At 36.1% G+C, this 18,590-nt stretch overlaps 1 protein-coding gene across 4 annotated transcripts in view; it reads right to left on the bottom strand.

Moving 5' to 3' along the window:
- Positions 1-5,586: 5,586 nt before the first annotated feature.
- MYNN (myoneurin) overlaps positions 5,587-18,590 on the bottom strand; it is a 21,500-nt gene continuing 8,496 nt past the window's right edge. Inside the window, exons 3-9 of one of the 4 annotated variants that reach the window (XR_001513897.1) lie at positions 15,661-16,454; positions 14,761-14,920; positions 12,798-12,976; positions 11,614-11,697; positions 10,500-10,586; positions 7,912-8,237; positions 5,587-6,311 (exon numbers count right to left, since the gene is read on the bottom strand). Coding sequence is in view for 3 of the 4 variants with exons in the window: in XM_006764080.2 (XP_006764143.1) it covers positions 7,975-8,237; positions 10,500-10,586; positions 11,614-11,697; positions 12,798-12,976; positions 14,761-14,920; positions 15,661-16,454 (1,567 nt within the window). In the remaining variant the exon portion in view is untranslated. Of the gene's footprint in view, positions 6,312-6,632; positions 8,238-10,499; positions 10,587-11,613; positions 11,698-12,797; positions 12,977-14,760; positions 14,921-15,660; positions 16,455-18,590 lie in introns of those variants that run through there. The other 3 variants (XM_006764080.2, XM_006764081.2, XM_015564150.1) reach the window with 3 other exon arrangements.

The raw sequence follows: 18,590 nt of genomic DNA, 5'->3' as shown, positions 1-18,590 counted from the left end.
ATGACAAACTTCTTACACTTGAACATCGGTCCAGAGAGTGATCAGTCTGTCAAACTATAGATACTAAATCAGCATTTTAAGAAAGTGTGGAGGATCAGAATCACCTGGGACAAATGTTTAAAATACAGATTCTCAGAGTCAGACCTACCGAATCAAAAGTTCCTAAGCAGCCTGTAGAGTCTGCATTTTTACAATCCAGGTCCCCTTTCACCTCTTTACAGTTTAAAAACCAATGCTCTGGTTTTCGCATTCTTCAACTTAAAAAAAATTATATATTTCTTTTAAATGGACGTATAGCAATCACAGAAAAGTACAAAAATCTTGAGTCAATAGCTAGATGATCACAAAGTTACCCACCTATGTTAACTATGACACAGATAAAGACAGTAAATCAATCACAAGCTTCCCCCAAGTGCCTCCAAACCTCTTCCAATAGACAACCACTATCCTGACTTCTAACACCAGAGTAATTTTGCCTGCTTAATAATTTTAAATAAATGGCATCAAACAGTGTATACGTTTTGTATCTGACTTCTTTTGCTCAACATTATATTAGTGTGATTCATTTATGTTGTTTAATGTAGCAGTAGTCCATCTTTTATTGCACTGAAATATTCTAGAATATGCTGGGCAGTAGACGAGTCTACAGTATTCTGGAAAGACAGCCTCTAAGGCTAGGACACAGTCAAGTAACCCTTAGCAATAATGCTTTTCCAGGCCTCTTTCTGTTCTTGTGTGCTATGGAGATGTCCCACTAAGTTCCCAAATTCTCCCAAGAGGAGACTCAGAAGGTAGCTGATGGGGAAGCAAGTAGGTTTACCTGGAGCCCACAGTGAGGTAACCTGCAACCGGACTGCTTGAGATTTGCAGAAGTCTCAGAGTTCTCCATACCTAAGAAAACCTAGGTGAGGTCAGCCAAGAACTACTGAGGGCTCTGACCAGGGTCCTCGGAAAAACCTGATCACACAATTTATCAGCTGTTGCTCAGGGCACCAGAGGCCAGCAAGATGCCCAGAGAATGGAAGAACTGAAGACACTGACTTCCTTGATGCCACTGTGTCATATAAAGCTCCCTCCTCCATATATGTGGATCCCATTTAAGAGAAAGAGCAGAAATAAGACCGCAATATTCCCAGAGTTTAAGCATTAACTCAAGATATTATAAACTACATAGCCCCTTTACCTAAGGCTGGATTTTAAAGTGGTTAGGACTAAAAATTATTTTTTTTCTAGACTTCCCACTGGTGAGAGCTCAAGAGGAAGGATATGAGAGTTCTATAGGAAAACTCCACTTCCTCTGCATATGTGAACTGTCATGAGTAAATCTGCAACCATATATGTGTCTGAAGTTTCCTTCCATTTTCCTCCTAGCAATCTTTGAAGATCCAGCTCAGAAACAGCTTTGTATTACAGTGCTGTGAATTATATTATGCTCATTTTACAATGTTTAAAATTTGGGGAAAAAAATGAACAAAGTGATTTATACTTTTTTAGATATTTGGTAAAATAATGATCTTGCTTGTGCCACACACTCTGCTTTTCAAACTAAATAGTATTCATTATGTCTTATCTACTACTCAAACTACATCCACCTGGCTTCTACTCCAATTACCCAACCCAATGTTGTTTTTGACTGGCATCCTATTTAATTTCTCTTTACCATGTGACCAGCTTGAACCATCACTTTTTTCTTGTTACTACTTTCCATCTCCTTTTGTCTTTGGCAAATTCTTGAAATGCATTTTCCCAATATTTTGTTCTTCTGTACCAACTCCCAGGGCTGCCTTAATCACTTCTATCACAATAATTAGTCGTATGCTGCAAGATCTGTCTCTCTAGTTCCATCTCTACTGGGTTTCAGGCCCCATTTCCAACTACTGCTGGTTTCCCGTGGATATCTCAACTCCAGTCAAATTCAGTAAATCCACAATAAGAGTTTTTTCTTTCATGTATGTTCGTGGCATCACCACCCTAGTCACTAAGGATCAAAACTTAGGTGTCTTAAGCTGTCTATCTGCAAGGAGCAGAAACTGACTCAAGCCTGTTTAAGAAAAAGCGGAATTATGCCCGACCGGGGCAGCTCACTGGTTCCACGTCAACCTATGAACCATGAGGTCACACGGTTCCATTCCCATCACGGCACATGCCCAGGCTGTAAGCTCGATCCCCAGTAGGAAGCATGCAGGAGGCAGCCGATCAATGCTTCTCTATCATTGATGTTTCTCTCTCTCTCTCTGAAATCAATCAAAAATGTAAAAATGCACTTAAAACTTTAAAATAAAAGAACAAGGGGATTTACTTACTATAAGTATGTATCAGGCAAAACTCACTGGAATCCAAAGACAAGGAAATGAAGCATGGTTGTATCCCAGGAATGGACCTGAAAAGTTAGAAACCCGGGCAACTCCTCAGTTGGTTCTGCAAACCTATTTCATCCCCTTGCTTTTGCTCTACAAATCAGCTTTTTCTGCTTCTTCAGTTTCTTTTGGCTTGCTTCACATGGGCCAGTTATAAATGATATTTTATTTACATGTATATGTAATGGTCTCAGAATTTCATAGTTCAAATTTATGAGAAAGAACCTAACTAGCCTACCCTGCCAATGGTTGAGCATTGGCCTATGAGCCAGGAGGCTACAGTTCAATTCCCGGTCAACACATTATGCTTGGGTTTAGGGCTTAATCCCCAGTAGGGGACGTGCAGGAGGCAGCCAATCAATGATACTGTCTCATCATTGACATTTCTACCTCTCTCTCCCTTGCCCTTCCTCTCTGAAATCAATAAAAATGTATTGAACATAAGTAGCCCGGCTGGTGTGACTCAGTGGTTGAGCACCGGCCCATGAACCAAGAGGTCCTCCAGTTTGATTCCCAGTCAGGGAACATGCCTGGGTTGTGGGCTTGATCCTCACTGTGTATGGGGAGGGGGCGGAAGAACACACAGGAGGCAGCCAACCGATGTGTCTTTCTCATCAATATTTGTCTATCCCTCTCCCTTCTCCCTCTAAAATAAATAAAAACATATATTTTTAAAAAGAACCTAACTAGCTCAGTCTGGCCTAAGAATTGTTTCTCACTGGTAAGGTATTCAGGCAGCTGTGGTCTTGGTATGGAATCATGTGTTACAAATGTGGCTTCAGCAGTCAACTGCTGTTTTCGTGAGAAGGTGGGTTATGAACCAGGCTACCCAATCCGATTCCTTCTGCATAGGCTAAGGGTAGGGGACTACTGCAAGTAAAATGGTATAGGTGCAGCTAAGCCTAGCCGGTTTCGTTCAGTGGTCAGAGGACTGGTCCGCAGACTGAAGGGTGTTGGGTTTGATTCCAGTTAAGGGCATGGACTTTGGTTGCAGGCTGGATCCCGGGCCTCGGTTGGGGTGCATGCGGGAGGCAACCAATCAATGTTTCTCTCTATGTCTCTCCCCCTCATCCCCTTCCATTGTCTCTAAATATCAATGGAAAAAATATCCTAGGATGAGGATTAACAACAAAAAAGAGGGTATAACCAGAAAAGATGGTATAGGTATAGAGTTGGACATGTGGAACTTCTATCTCATTCCCATTTCCTACTCTCTCTCCATTCTGCCTATCTCAGTCAGCTGTGTGCAAAGGGCTCCCATCAGCCATCTCTTGTTTTCAACTCCCTCTGACTGCTCAACATTTCCTTTCTTGCCTTCCTCCCCTGCAGTACCCGACATTCTAACTTATTTTATTGCTAGTTACATTCACTTGTCTTTCCCATTTGACTGAAAACTTAAAGGTGGAATTTATCTTGTTTATCTTTGTAGCTTTATGATTTTGATATCATTGTAATTAGCTAGTTATTAATAGAAAAAGAACAAAAGGGAGGCCAGATATTATAGGCATGTCACCTGGGTAGCTTCACCAGGAAACTACAATTTCACACTCCACAGGGAACCACAGGCCCATCCCCTGCATGTTACTGGGGGAAGGGAATAGACAAAAGGGAGGATGGACACATATGCAGTGAAGTTGGGGTGACCAAGAGAAGATACTTGTCAATCAAATCTGGGAACAGAAATCATTGGCTATAAGTGGTGGAGCCAACTGCACCCATGAAAATTTGGGGGGTACATAAACCCCCAAAGGAGTTCAGTCCTGTGACTCTCTTGACTTGTGGCTCTTGGCTCTCTGGTCCCTTTGGTTTTGCACCTGCCTGTATTCCCTCCATAGACACATGGCCCGTGGCCATGCTGACCCCACATAAAATAGACTGATAGACTGCACCTGGGAATACAAACTAAACTAGCCTGATGCAAGATTGGACGATGCCCTAATATGGAACAGAGACTCTGGATACTGATTTTTATGTTAGCCCTACTGAAGCCACAGCTATACTTCTTCCTTGAAGGGACATAGGGAAATGGGACCTTAGAAACTCAGGGGTGTAATTCCACAGAAATAAAGCTTTCTACAATATTTCATCCTCCCATGTGAGTCTCAGGATATCACAAGAATTCCATTCCCATGAGCAACAGATGGGGATGAGGAACTCTCCCCCCTGGTAACAATTTCATTCATTTTCCAGCATTTGAAATACTAGCCAAATATTTTAATCCAAATATCTGTTCACAACCATGGTGTTTTAGTCCATTCTTCTTGAAATTGAATATCCCATTTCTGTATGGTAATTTATATAATTATTTAATTCCTTAAACAAATATACCAAGTCTCTCTTGAATGAAAGGGGGGAGGGACTGCAGAGACAGAAGAGTAAACCATATTATTGTCTCAAGAAATTAGTGCTCCACCCGGTCAGTGTGGCTCAATGGTTGAGCATCAACTTATGAACCAGGTCACAGTTCGATTCCCAGTCGGGGCACATGCCCGGGCTTTGGGTTCAATCCCCAGTTGGGGGTGTGGGGGGAGTGTGCAGGGGGCAATTGACCGATGATTCTCATCACTGATGTTTCTCTCTCTCCCTCTTCCTTCCTCTCTGAAATATATAAAAATATTTTTTAAAAAAATTAATACTATAATAAGTAAATGTCAATATATTTCATAAATGAGTAAAAAAGTAGAATTTACAGGTATTGCATTAAAATATAATTTCTTTTTACTTGGTGGTATTTCTAGCTAAGTTCCACAGACTCAAAATCTCTGAGTAAAAGATGGAAAGTTATATGAAGAGCTTCATTTATAAATGCTTCCAAAAGGATGGACATTAAAAATATTTAGGATAATAGTTCTCAATGTGTAGTATACATTAAGATAAACTGTGAGGCTTTGCCAGCACAGATATGTTCCAAAGATTTTTTGATTCAGTAGGAGTAAGGTGGGGTGGGATGGGACTTGACTATCATTATTCTATAAGTGTTTATGATATGCATCAAATATTAGAGCTATTATTTTTGGATATTTAAAAACATGAATACATGTATACTGTCTTTATATGAGCACATTTCAACTACTCATTTGCACAGTTTCTGTAGAATTAAAACATATAGAAAAGTGGTAAATTATCATTGCATTAGAACTGATAGAACCCTTTTTGAAAAAAATAAAACAATTTTCTTTAATTTGTCTATCAAAATCCTCCTATGAAATTAAACATAAAACAAGTATCATTTAAAAACAGCAAAAAGTCCTTTACATATAATTTATGGTTTCTTTTTAAAAAGTCTAACCTTTAACAATACAGTAGGAAAAGTCTCATATAAACAAAACAAAACTTAAAAATAATGTTTCCCAGTAAAATCTTCAGCATCCTAAACACTTTTTAAAAAACTTAGTAATAATTAAATAATTAAGAACAGATTTTTCTCAAAACAATGCATTATGATAGACATATTTAAAGATGAACTTAATTAAAATGACACATTTGATTATCAGAATGATAACAAATACAACTAAAATATATGTGTATTATGATAAAGAATAGGATGGCATTATGAGAAGAATGACAAGACAGGCAATTCAGTTTTCAATCTTTCTTTACCTGTCATTCTGGAAGAGCATCAAGCCAATCCAATTTAAAAAAGCAGATAATGTGATTTAAAAAAAGCACAGTAAATCAACTATAACCATTCCAATCCAGTAATACTAAAAATAATAAATCTGAAGGCTAATCTATGCAAAGGCAAAGTGCTAACGATCATATTAGAGGAAATTTGGTAACTACTGCCCTCCTAGAATTATGACATCATTGTAGTGTTTTTAAAAAGAAACTTTGTTCATTAGATGCTTGAATTAATGAAGAGATGAATTAAATATAACCTCTCCATTTCAGCAGACTTCTTAAAGAGGCTGAGTCTTTTAATTTTCTTTAAAATCTTCACATTCCAATAAATTCCTATTGAATTTAAGCCAGAATAGATTAGTTGAACATTTTATAACTCTATAAATTGTATTTAAGCCCAGTATATTAAGTCCTTACACATGCATAGCTAGATTTCTTAAATAATTAAATACTATGTTTGATGGAAATATAAGGCATATTTCAAACTCAATTCAATTAAGTCAATCTTATTGGTGGTAATTTACTGTAAAAATGCTGAGTGTGCTGTGAAATGGTGACGATTTTTACAGTTCACAAGAACTAAGTAGTTTTATTATGTACTCTAGTTGGTTCCTATGACCAAGACCCCAGAGAAAATACAATCAAAGAAATCAATACCAATAGAAAACACATTAACTTTATTATAGATGTAGTTTAAAACCAAAACAAGCCACAACTAATGTATGGCAGAAATAAAATATAATGTCACCAAGGTGTTCGATGAGCGGTATAGGAACTGACTCTGAAAATGATAATGTTCAAAGATCAGGCAGTAAAATAAATCAATACTAGTGTGTGGGAAAAGTAGAATGGGGAAGAGTGGTAGCAAATATCAGAATAATACTGATTTTCTATATTCATTAGGAAGGAAAAGGGTGACTGTGAAGCTACAAACCACCACCAAATGTTGTGGTTTATTATAAAATTTTCACACTCAAAACTTATAGAACACTCAAATATAAAATGTTAAATAAACTGACTTTCTGATAATTCAAGTGTTTACTAGTACTTATAACTGAAGTTAAATTTTTTAAATCTATGTAATATAATGTATCAAATTCAGAAACCAAGTGATTTACAGTATGCATTAAGTTTATATTTAGAAAATTCTTTTTAGAATTTTCTATTTTAAAAGTGCACAACAGGTATAAGAGAAACTTATTCAAAATTTTAAAAACTCAGTATATTTTCCTCATCTTCAATAATCTAGAAACCTATTAAAACATAACCTGAATCAAATTTTGAAACTGTCTTGTAACAAAGTAAAAATACCAAATAGCTATTTAAATTTATTTTGAAAATATAATGTCAGATAAGTCAAATCAAAGGTACTGACCATTGTTTTCTCCAGAATACTGAGTTCTAAAATAAACAAGAATTTATATACAGTTTTTCCAGCTTTTAAGAGAAATACTTTTTGTTTCATTAAAAAAGTTATCTCCAATGGAATATATTAATAGAGATATAGCACAATTCTTATTCAGTATCTAAATTTTCTTAGGCAGAAATATGAAATTTTATTTTTTCCCTCATAGTTTATATAGTGGCCTATGGAGCTTAGTAACAGCAATACTCTTGTGCTGATAACATCATGGATTTTACTTTAATTTTGAGGGGAAGAAAAATGTTAAGTCCCACAGGTCAAAACTGAATCATATAAACTGACAGATTCCACTTCAATAAATGAAAGGCAAGTCTAAAATGCAAAATAAAAATGGAATCTAGGCAGCTCTAAAAGATAAAGAAACTCAACCACCCAAAATAGTACTACTAACATAAAAGCCAAAACTCAAAACAAGCATTGCAGTTATGAGATATAGCATCAGGTGCCTTTACTTCAGTGAATGAATAATGGCCACAACTCAAATGAATAATTTAAGATGAATATACGCACCTTACCAGAGATGTTTATGTTTACTACCAGAGATGTTTTAGCAATTCCATAATCCTCACAAAGTCAGTATAACTGTTGTAAAAAAATCAACTGTGGTTCTGAATACCCATTCACAGTTGACCTCAACAATGTGTCTGATGTCAGAGACTGATTATCTGTGACAGGCAGAAGCATGTGGTGGTCCTCAGTCCCAAGTGGAAGGGCTAGTGGCAAAGTCATATCAGAAGGTTTCACATCCAAAGTTTCTGATAAAGGGCTTTTTTGTATGGAATCTTGTTCACTTAAGGGATGATCCTCTATAGTAGTATCTAGAATTTTATCTGCCCCTGAAATGGAAGAGGAAAACAATTATACTATCTTTAAAGACAAAACAAAACCCTTACCATTCAGAGAACTTCCAACCACCACACCTTTACTCAGGCTACTTCTCTTCTGTGGAATAGCCCTTGTTATCTATATAAGTTCAACATGGGCTTTGAGACTAGGTTCAAACAACAACTCCACAATAAAAATGAACTGAACTGCCCTAGCCGGTTTGGCTCAGTGGATAGAGCATAGGCCTGCGGACTGAAAGGTCCGGGTTCTATTCCGGCAAGGGCACATGCCGGGGTTGTGGGCTCGTTCCCCAGGGGGGTGGCATGCAGGAGGCAGCCGATCAATGATTCTCTCTCATTGTTGATGTTTCTATCCCTTCCTCTCTAAAATCAAGAAAGAAATACATTTAAAAAAAAAATTAATAAAAATGGACTTAATTATTCTAGTCCTGGATGAGTTGCTTCTCATCTATTTTACCACTCATTTGTGTTTCATATTAATGCCTTGTGATATCCTTTATAATAAAAGGGTAACATGCAAATCGACTGAACGGCAGAACAAGGGGGCGGGGCAGACGCTCAACGCAGGAGCTGCCCCCTGGTGGTCAGTGCGATCCCACAGGGGGAGTGCTGCTCAGCCACAAGCTGAACATCCCCCAAGGGCTCTGGACTGCTAAAGGGCAAGGGTCCAGGCCAAGCTGAGGGCCCAGGCCTCTAGTTCCTCTTACCACTATGTAACACTCAACTTAGGTATGCTTTGAATCCTCAATTAGACTAACGTACCTAATAGAGCTATACACATAATAAATAATTTGTTCACTGATTGTATTAACAAGTTGTTCATACTAGTCTGTAAATTCAAGTTCAGAGATCAGGCACTTTCATATATTTTCAGAGGTGAGAAATTCTGGTCTCCTCAAGTAAATTGTTATACTGACTGAAGATACAATTTGCCTTCAAATTTCCCACCAGCTTTACCATGCTCCTGACAATCCAAAGTACTGACATGATTACAATCTCACTATTATTATTAGACAAAACTGTGCATTTGCTTGTATAAAAATGTAACTCAATAACTCAGTTCTTACAGACTACTCTTCAGTTCAACCAAGAATATAGCTTCCACTTTCCTGTCCCAGTGTTTCTCTCCACAATGTTGTCTGGAATGAATGCTTCCTTTCCCATTTCCATCCTCTTAACTCTTCTCTGTCCTGCAAGTTCCCCAGGATTAGGTCTTTCCAATACCTCAGAAGTAATTAATCTCTTCTTCAGCACTTAGTGTCTCTATTATAGCCTACATTTTGTCTTGTAATCATATTTATTTAGATTTCTGGTCTCCCATACCAGGTTGCAAGTTCTTTGAAGATTAGACTACGCTTTGTTCAACTTCATAAATCCTGAAGTTATGTGTGAATTAGAAGTACTTAATAAATTTTTGTGGAATTAATGGCTCAATGCAGTCTTCAGATGTTACTAATTAAATCCTTATGTTTATGTTTCCTATCAAAGACTCACTAGCATTTCTATACACCAAAGAAGCCTGGTGTTTTGTTTTGTTTCTAATCACAACAGAAGAAAATGGTAAGCACAGTGAAACTTTTTCAAGGAATTCATTTTAAGCAATACATTTAAAATGTTGCCCTAACCGGTTTGGCTCAGTGGATAGAGCGTCGGCCTGCGGACAGAAAGGTCCCAGGTTCGATTCCCGTCAAGGGCATGTACCTTGGCTGCGGGCACATCCCCAGTAGGGGTGTGCAGGAAGCAGCTGATTGATGTTTCTCTCTCATCGATGTTTCTAACTCTCTATCCCACTCCTTTCCTCTCTGTAAAAAATCAATAAAATATATATTTTTAAAAATAATAACAATAAAAAAATAAAATGATGTACTCTGGCTCTCTTATTTTTATATATTATAGTAGTCTGGGGCTTTCCATTTCCTTATTTCCATATACATATATATATCTGGATTTGTGTTCATGATGGCCCTCTCTTCATGTAACTACCGTAAACTCTAGCCACCCAGACTCTAGTAAACAAAACAGTGATACATCATTTACTTATTTATGCCTTCTTTTTGAAACTGTTCATAAATCAGATTTTTGAATGGAGAAAATAGTTAAATATTATTTATTAGAAGATCAATATGAAAAGAACTTCAGAGTGAACTTATGTACAAATTATAAAGCTACTTTCCTCATATGTATCTAGTTTAAAAAATCTAAATTGTTATAATCAATATGAGAGCACCAAATTTTTAAAACATGAGCCTTTACCAGAATGAACTTTTGTTTTGTGCTTCTTTAAATTTTTAATATCCGTGTAAGAATTTCCACATAATTCGCAGATAAACGGTCTTTCTCCTGAAAAATAAGTTAAAAGCTTAAGACCTCAATATTTTAGAAGCTAAGCTAAGACAAAAATATTAATGCGCATGAAAACAAGGCAAACATTACTACACTGTTTAAATTTAGTTTCAAATTACCATTTTAATCATGTGGTTCTAATATAGTGAAATAAAAACTTCTATACACATAGGCATGCCTTTACTTTATGTAGTTTTCCCCATTTTAGGGAAAACTGAGCATTTTCATTAACAGAAATTTTAAACTAAAACAAAAACAAAAAACTTACTCTCTTATTTCTATCAGACATTTAGTGAGTGCAATTAAATACCAGACCTTGGCTAAGAGATAGAGTGGGGGGGGGGGGGGGAGCATAATTATGGTTTCTGTTCTCAAATTAGAAAATCCTTTACAAATTAGAAAATCCTTTTTAAAACCTGACAGAATAAAATGCTATAAAATTGTAATTCTCTTGAAATAAGAACTGTCTGATGCTTTAAGTTGACAACAAATTTATTAAATGTTTCCTAAGAGTTCACATGATTCTAAGCAGAAATTATGAGGGGTAATTTTTTTAAAAAAAAGTCAGAATAGCACATTTTCAAAGTGGCCTTTTCCTTTAATACTTTTTCTACATTTAATATTTTCTTCATACAACTTACAATAACAACTTACTACCTTTTACAATAAACTTGCCAATATTAAAATTGATTCCTAAAACTTGCTGAACAATGTTTAATAAGAAAATGTTATCTTATTATTGATTCCTTTTCATTTATTGGGGTAACTGTGCAATTAAATCCAATTCACTTAAAAAACTATTATCTGACATACCTCTTAGAAAATCTACACAATTCTCAACCAAATTACTTCACACTCCAAAAAACTAAAAAAGTAAGCAAATGAAAAGGTGATATTTATGCATTAAAATATTATTGAAAAGTACAACTATATATTATATAGTCCATAATGGCTTAAAAGTCAATGTTTACATAAAAAGAAATTAGAGAGAACAAAAAATAATACATTCTCCCTAAACACAGACCTGTATGGGATCGAAAGTGTTTGTTGAGCTCTCCTGAGGAAATAAAACTTTTCCCACAAATACCACATATGTATGGTTTTTCACCTAGATGGAAAATAAAAGATAGCGAAGTGGTGTACTATACCAATATAATATATATTAATTACAATAATCTAAAGTAAGCTGTTTTAAAATATTAAAATTAAAACCTCTTTATAATGTATTTTAGAGGTATTTTCACTGTGATCCAACTGAAATGAATATTAGTAATTATATTATACTGTTCATGTAACCTGATGCTTTTGATCTAATAAAACTTTATTTCTGCAAATATCCTCCTAGTAGCTAGAATCAGGCAAGAAATTTGATTTTGATATGATTAAAAACATATCAATTCATCAATCCATATTTCAATTCTTGCTATGTACTACATTATTAAAGAGGAAGAGCCCTGACCGGTCTGGCTCAGTGGATAGAGCATCGGCCTGTGGACTGAAGGGTCCCAGGTTTGATTCCGGTCAGGGGCATGTACTTTGGTTGCGGGCACATCGCCAGTAAGAGGTGTGCAGGAGGCAGCTGATCGATGTTTCTCTCTCATTGATGTTTCTAATTCTCTATTCCTCTTTCTCCCTTCCTCTCTGTAAAAAAATCAATAAAATATATTTTTAGAGAGGAATAAAAGAAAAAATCTGTTAAAAATATAGCCTATAAAAATGAAAACCTTTGAATAAGATTTGTTTCAAAACTGATACTTCACATTTAAAGTATCTGTTTAATTTGCAAATATTAGAATGTCTATATAAGAAAAGTCCTAAGAAGTTATAAAAATCAATGTTTTACCCAAACCCACCACTACCCCCTAATTTCACTCTATTGGTTTATCCAAGGGAAATGAAACTTCAAGAGGCTAAGAAGTTTTTCTAAGGTCACAAAATATGTCTCAATTCAAGTTTATATATTGTCAAAATTATCTGATTTTAATGTATATGTTATATGATAAAAATGTCACCATTTATTATTCTAGAAAGTGTTTTTATATCTAATAATTATCAAAAAATCGTAAGCATAAAAAGCTTCAAAAAGCACAAACACAACAGATATATAACTACAAAGTCTAATCTACTTTTTGTAAAGGCTCAGCTTTCCCTTTTCTTTTATTTACAACTTTCATTATTTTAAACAGGCTCTCCACATCAAATTCTTACCTGTATGTTTTCGAGAATGAGTGATAAGAGAACTAGAGACAGCAAATGCCTTCCCACAAGTATCACACACATAAGGCTTTTCTCCAGTATGCCTACGAACATGATAGGTCAATGTACTCGCTTGGGCAAATCTCTGTCCACACCTATCACAGACATATGGCTTCTCTCCACTATGCTTCCTATTAGTAAATAAATATAAAGTTATATGCTAGTAAAACAATGTGGAGCATTTTTCATATAGTATTTTAGTTCATTTCATCTTAACAGACCAATTACATGAACTTTAAACCAATAGGTTTAATGGTTTGGTTATTATCAAAATACCAGTTCTGAGACAGGTCAACAAGTTTTGCCATAATCTTTTTATGGTTGTCAAGTGTGCCGCTAATTTTGCAGGCAATTATTTTTCCTTGTCCATTCACTCACTCTTCAAAACTCTTTCCTCAAACCTTCAGCACCTCCTCAGCATCCTCACCCTTAGCTGATTTCTCTGCTTCCTATTCCATCGAGAAAAATTTAGGCAATCATAAAATTTCCACTATCACATCTCTCTACCTACAGAGATCTGTGCCTATATAGTTTGCTTTCCTTCTTATTAACTCTGAGGGTGACGGTTCATCTGAATCCAACTACATGCATTTGTATAGGTAAGATACTATCCCCCTGTATTTTCCTTCATGTTACATCATCCCTTTTTCCTACCCCACTGGACTGTAGCATATAAATATACTGATGTCTCCCATCTTAAAAAAGACCCTTGACCTTACTTGCTCCTCCACTTCTCTCCCACGTATCAAAAACTTGAGTCTCCAACTGTTCTTTCATTTCTTCCCTACTGATCTCTTCCCTACTGGCCTCTACTAACACACTGCTTTCGTCAGAAGCACTGACTGCTGACCTCTCACTTTCCTAAGTCCAAGCCATTTCTGTCTTCATCTCCCTATGATCACAATATGACAGCCAATCACTCCCTTCTGGAATAATTTTCTTCACCTGGATTCTGGGGCAACCCGCTCTTCTGGTTTTTCTCTTATATTGGCTGGTCCCTCCTAGTCGCCTTTGCTAGTTCTTGTCCATCTCCCAGAACTCCTAGTGTGTCTCACAATGTCAGTCCTTTGATCCCTTTTCTATCCACATTCATTCTCTTGGTGACTTCATCCAGTGTTATGGCTTTATATACTATCTATATGTTGATGACTCTCAAATTTATATCTTTAAATCAAACCCTGAATTCCAGACTTAGATAACCAACTGTATTGTATAGCTCCATTCAGATGTCTAATCACCATCTAAAATTTAACATGTTTAGAATTCTACTCTAACAACTCCTGTACTCCTGCTTAAAATCCTCTATCCACAAATTTTCTCTATTTCAGTTAATGGGAATTCCATCTTTTCAGGTGGTCAGGCTCAAAACATCAACATCATCTTTGATCTTTCTTCCTTCTTTCTTCTCTCCCCTTCTCCCAACTTCCCTTCCTTTCATGCCCCACATCCAATCTGCAGCAAATTCTGTTTGTCTCACATTTATAAATATATCCAGAATCTGACCACTGCTACCTCTAGCTGACCAGCATCATTCTCACTTGGGTTTTACCTAGAGCTTCCTAACTGGTAAATTTGCTTCTACTCTTGCAATCCTATAATCTTTTCCAAATATAGCAGCCAGAATGATCCTCTTAAACAGTGAGCAGCATCACATCATTTACTTCTCAATCTCAAGAATAAAAGCTTTATAATGGCCTATAAAACTGTACACCATCTGGACACCTTAATGCCATTCTGATCTTATTTCCCTCCAGTCACCACAGTTTCCTTGTGATTCCTTGACTGTGCTAAGGATACTGTACGGTGGAGCCACATTTAGAAGTTAACTGTATGACTTCTAATACAGCAGTCAATCCATAAGACTATGGGGAATGACAAACTCAAAGATCAAACGTTTTTTGGTTTTGTTTTTTACCTTGCATGAATCTTGAGATTGCTAGAAGTTGCAAATTGTAAATTGCATACATCACATTTATAGGGTTTTTCCTCACCATGATGCATGCGACTATGGAAGACTAGCTGGCATTTCTGAGCAAATCCTTTATCACACAATTCACATTTGTATGGTTTCTCACCTAAAAGAAGAAATAAATAATATCTATATTTAGAAAAAAAATACTCTGTTTTAGTTGCTTAAATCATAAACTTTCAAGAGTCCAACAGAACTAGTTTCAGTATTCAGAAAATGTTAAATTGCTAGAAGTAAAAAAGCAAATAGGATCTCTTCTCCCAGATTTATTGAAATCAACAGTAGAGTTAAAAGAGATTAGTGTTTTTTAATTCATAATAGTGAAAGGTGATCAATAAGAGAAATACACATTGCATCTGAAAAACTACAAATCTAAGTGTACCAATAAAGGAAAATGTAGATGCTGAGGAAGAAATATTGTGTAATGCTAATAAACGTTCAGAAGTTGACAAAGTCTAGGAAGCAGGTGGTGAGATGTGTTAGCAAAATCTGAGAATTGGTCTGAGTTGTAATTACTTTTTTCTCTTTATCAATTTTAAAATCTTTGCGTTAATACTTAGTAAGCTAAACCCAAATTTATGCTTATTTTAACTGAGGGAAAATAGTATAAAGAGCTCATGTATTAAGACTAAAGTATCAGTTACAGTAAAATAAATAGCCATTAAATACTTGCTCACAATTACAAAGACATTTTCAACACTTTAACATCCTAAATACTTTTATGAATTGAATACAAGTATATATCAAATTTTAATCACAAATAGTCAACACTGTATATTAATGCCTTCTCTTTTAAAAGTTTTATTTCAGTTACAGTATTCAAACAATTATATCTCCCATTCTTACCTGTATGAGTTCTTACATGTGTTTTCAGCTGGTTACACTGGGTAAATGCCTTTCCACACAAGTGGCAAACATAAGGTTTGACTCCTTTATGTATTCTCATGTGTCTTCTTAAGCTGCTGGCTTCTGAAAACACTTTCCCACATGTGTTACACATTGGCTTGGCCTTGGAATACCTCTGATCCAGCTCTTCCCCAGAGCTCTCCAGCTCATAAGAGTTCTTGACACTGGCTATATTGGACATAGAGTGTTCTTTCAGAGCACAGTTTGGCTGTGATTTTCCACGTTTCCGTTTCACTGTAACAGTTTGCACAATATCTTGGGCTGGAAAAGTATTTTCCACAACTGATGTCAACTCAAGTTCTGAATTATCATTTCTCTGTGCAACCTGTTCAATTACAGGTGTGGACAGTTTATTTGCATCTAGGAATAATTCAACAGATGTATTCTCTAAAATGCTGCTGGGATATTGCACTGTTTTACTCTGCCCTGTTTTCTGGGAGTTGAAGGCCTTCTTCTTCTTTTTAGTTTGAGATGACTTCTTTGCTAAAGCCCCTTGTTTAGGATTTGCCTGAACTAAATCTGTAGACACTTCCGGTTTCTCCTGACTGTTATAATCTCGTAGAGTAAGAAGACAAGTCTGTTGATTCAATTCAATGTTTCCAGTAATACTAGATATCTCTGTAGAAGAGGGATTAGCAATAAAAGCAAAATCTTCCATCTTTATTTTACATTTAGTGACCACCTCTTCCACTTTGAGATAGTCAGCAGCCTGATGAATTTCTTTAACATTCCAACTGTAAGGAAACAAGGCTAAATGACAACATTCTGATCAAAGAAAAACTTTTTTTTAAAAGAAAAACTGTTTTTGAAACAGAGTTGTGCATATATTTCAATGTCCTTTAAAGACCTAATGAGGCAGAATATGAGAAAGGCATAACTAAGAATAAATCTACAAAATTCATTCATTCACTCAGAGTCATGTTTAGGCAAAAATATCCATCTTTACAGAACTGAAAAAGATGAAAAATAATGGTTATTCATAGCTATGTATGTACCACTGCAGAAAAATAAAATGTCTACCTGTTTTAGAAATGTTTTCATTGATTTTAGAAAGACAGAAGAAGAGAGAGGGAGCTAAAGAAACATCAATTGGCTGCCTTCTGCACACCCCTTTAGTGGGGACGGAGCCTGCAACCTTGGAATCAAACCATGCCCTCGGTGCATAGGATAACAATCAACCAATTGAGCCACACCAGCAAGGGCAAAATTTCTACCTATTTTAAAAAACACCTGGAACATAAAAGTAGCTGTTGGTAACTTCTTCCTCTCATTTATCCTGAGCCCTTTTCAGATAGTAACCAAGTTCCCTGGTTTGAAAATAGGAAGAGTCTTTAAAAAATTGTTTTCTATTAATCTTCCTCTGCTCTCCTCCTTTCTGTGAGGGACTTTAATGGTGCTTTTCAAATTTTCCTACGCATGTGAACCACCAAGGGATCATTCAGGTTCTGTATGTCTGTGGTGGGGCCTGAGTGTCTGCATTTCCTTTTCTTTTTTTTTTGAGAGACACATTGATTGGTTGTCTCCCGAACACAGCAGAACAGAGGATCAAACCTGCAACCAAGGTAGCACGCATTCTTGACCAGAAATTGAACCCACGACCCTTTGATAAGTGAGCTAATGCTCTAACCACTGAACAACTGGCCAGAGCATGAGTGTCTGCATTTCCAACACACTCTCTGGTGATGCCAATGCTGCTGGTCCATCCATCACACTTGGATAAACACATTTTAGAATGTGCTCCCCTTGTAAACTGTCTACGTGTGTGTGTGTGTGTGTGTGTGTGTGTGTGTGTGTGTGAGAGAGAGAGAGAGAGAGAGAGAGAGAGAGAGAGAGAAAGAGAGAGAGAGAGAGAGAGATATCAACCCAAGTTAGCTAGCAAGTTTGTCATATTAGAATTATCTAGAAAAACTTAAGTCACCTTGTTCATCATTCCAGTCAATTTTTATTCAGCACCACATGTGTGGTACTAAGAGGGATATGAAGAAATAGTCCCTGCCCTCCAGAAGTTTACAACGTAGTGAAAGGTCTGATTACTCTCGCACTGGCTCTGAAATTACTAGCTAAATTAATTACGATGTTAGTATCTTTGGGTGCCTCAATTTTCTCAGCTGTAAAATCAGAGTTGAGTTGGTATTAACACTGAAAATTATTTGAGGACATGGATACACACATACATGCATGTCCTTCAAGTAACCTTTCTACTTGCCTTTTCCCCAAATATTATTTAATTATACAAGAAAAAATAACTTTTTCCTATTTATTATGTGTGAGCCAGAAAAGGGTTTTAGTTATAGCTAATAATATAAATATAGCACAATTAATACATCTTTCTCAGTTCACTGAAAGTATACATACTACAGTATCTACAAATCTCTATCCATTTTCTCATAATCTAATTAAACATGCTTTGCCCTTCAAGTGCCACCTCTATGTTTCCTCTTTAAATTGAGCACTGCAATAGCTTTTAAAATTGTCTTTTATTATACACATATTCATTTTCAGCTAATTATAAATTAGATTTATAGGCTAGTTTGGAAACCTAGTCAACAGTTTAAGGAACATTTTATTCTCTAAGAAAATCCATCCCAAGTTCCTAAACATACTACAAATATACTTTTGGAACATAATCTGTTTGCATATTAAGTCTTTCCCCTAAATAAGAAAGCTTAGTCTTTTCTTATGGCCCTTGGCTATAATTTTGGAATATATATATATATCACACATCAGCGGTGTACTTTTCACTTCAGTACAATGCCTTGGTTCTGTCCACAGGGCAAGTGGGTATTGATTGTAAAACAGCTTGGTGGAAGGGATAGTTAAAGGACCCCATTAGGCCGAAGGCCATGCACTGGGGCCAGAGCAGAGCCCCT

Source organism: Myotis davidii, unplaced genomic scaffold, assembly GCF_000327345.1.
Source record: "Myotis davidii unplaced genomic scaffold, ASM32734v1 scaffold115, whole genome shotgun sequence".
NCBI lineage: Eukaryota > Metazoa > Chordata > Mammalia > Chiroptera > Vespertilionidae > Myotis > Myotis davidii.
Note: the sequence above shows the minus strand (reverse complement) of the source record. Positions and strands in the feature narration are given on the sequence as shown.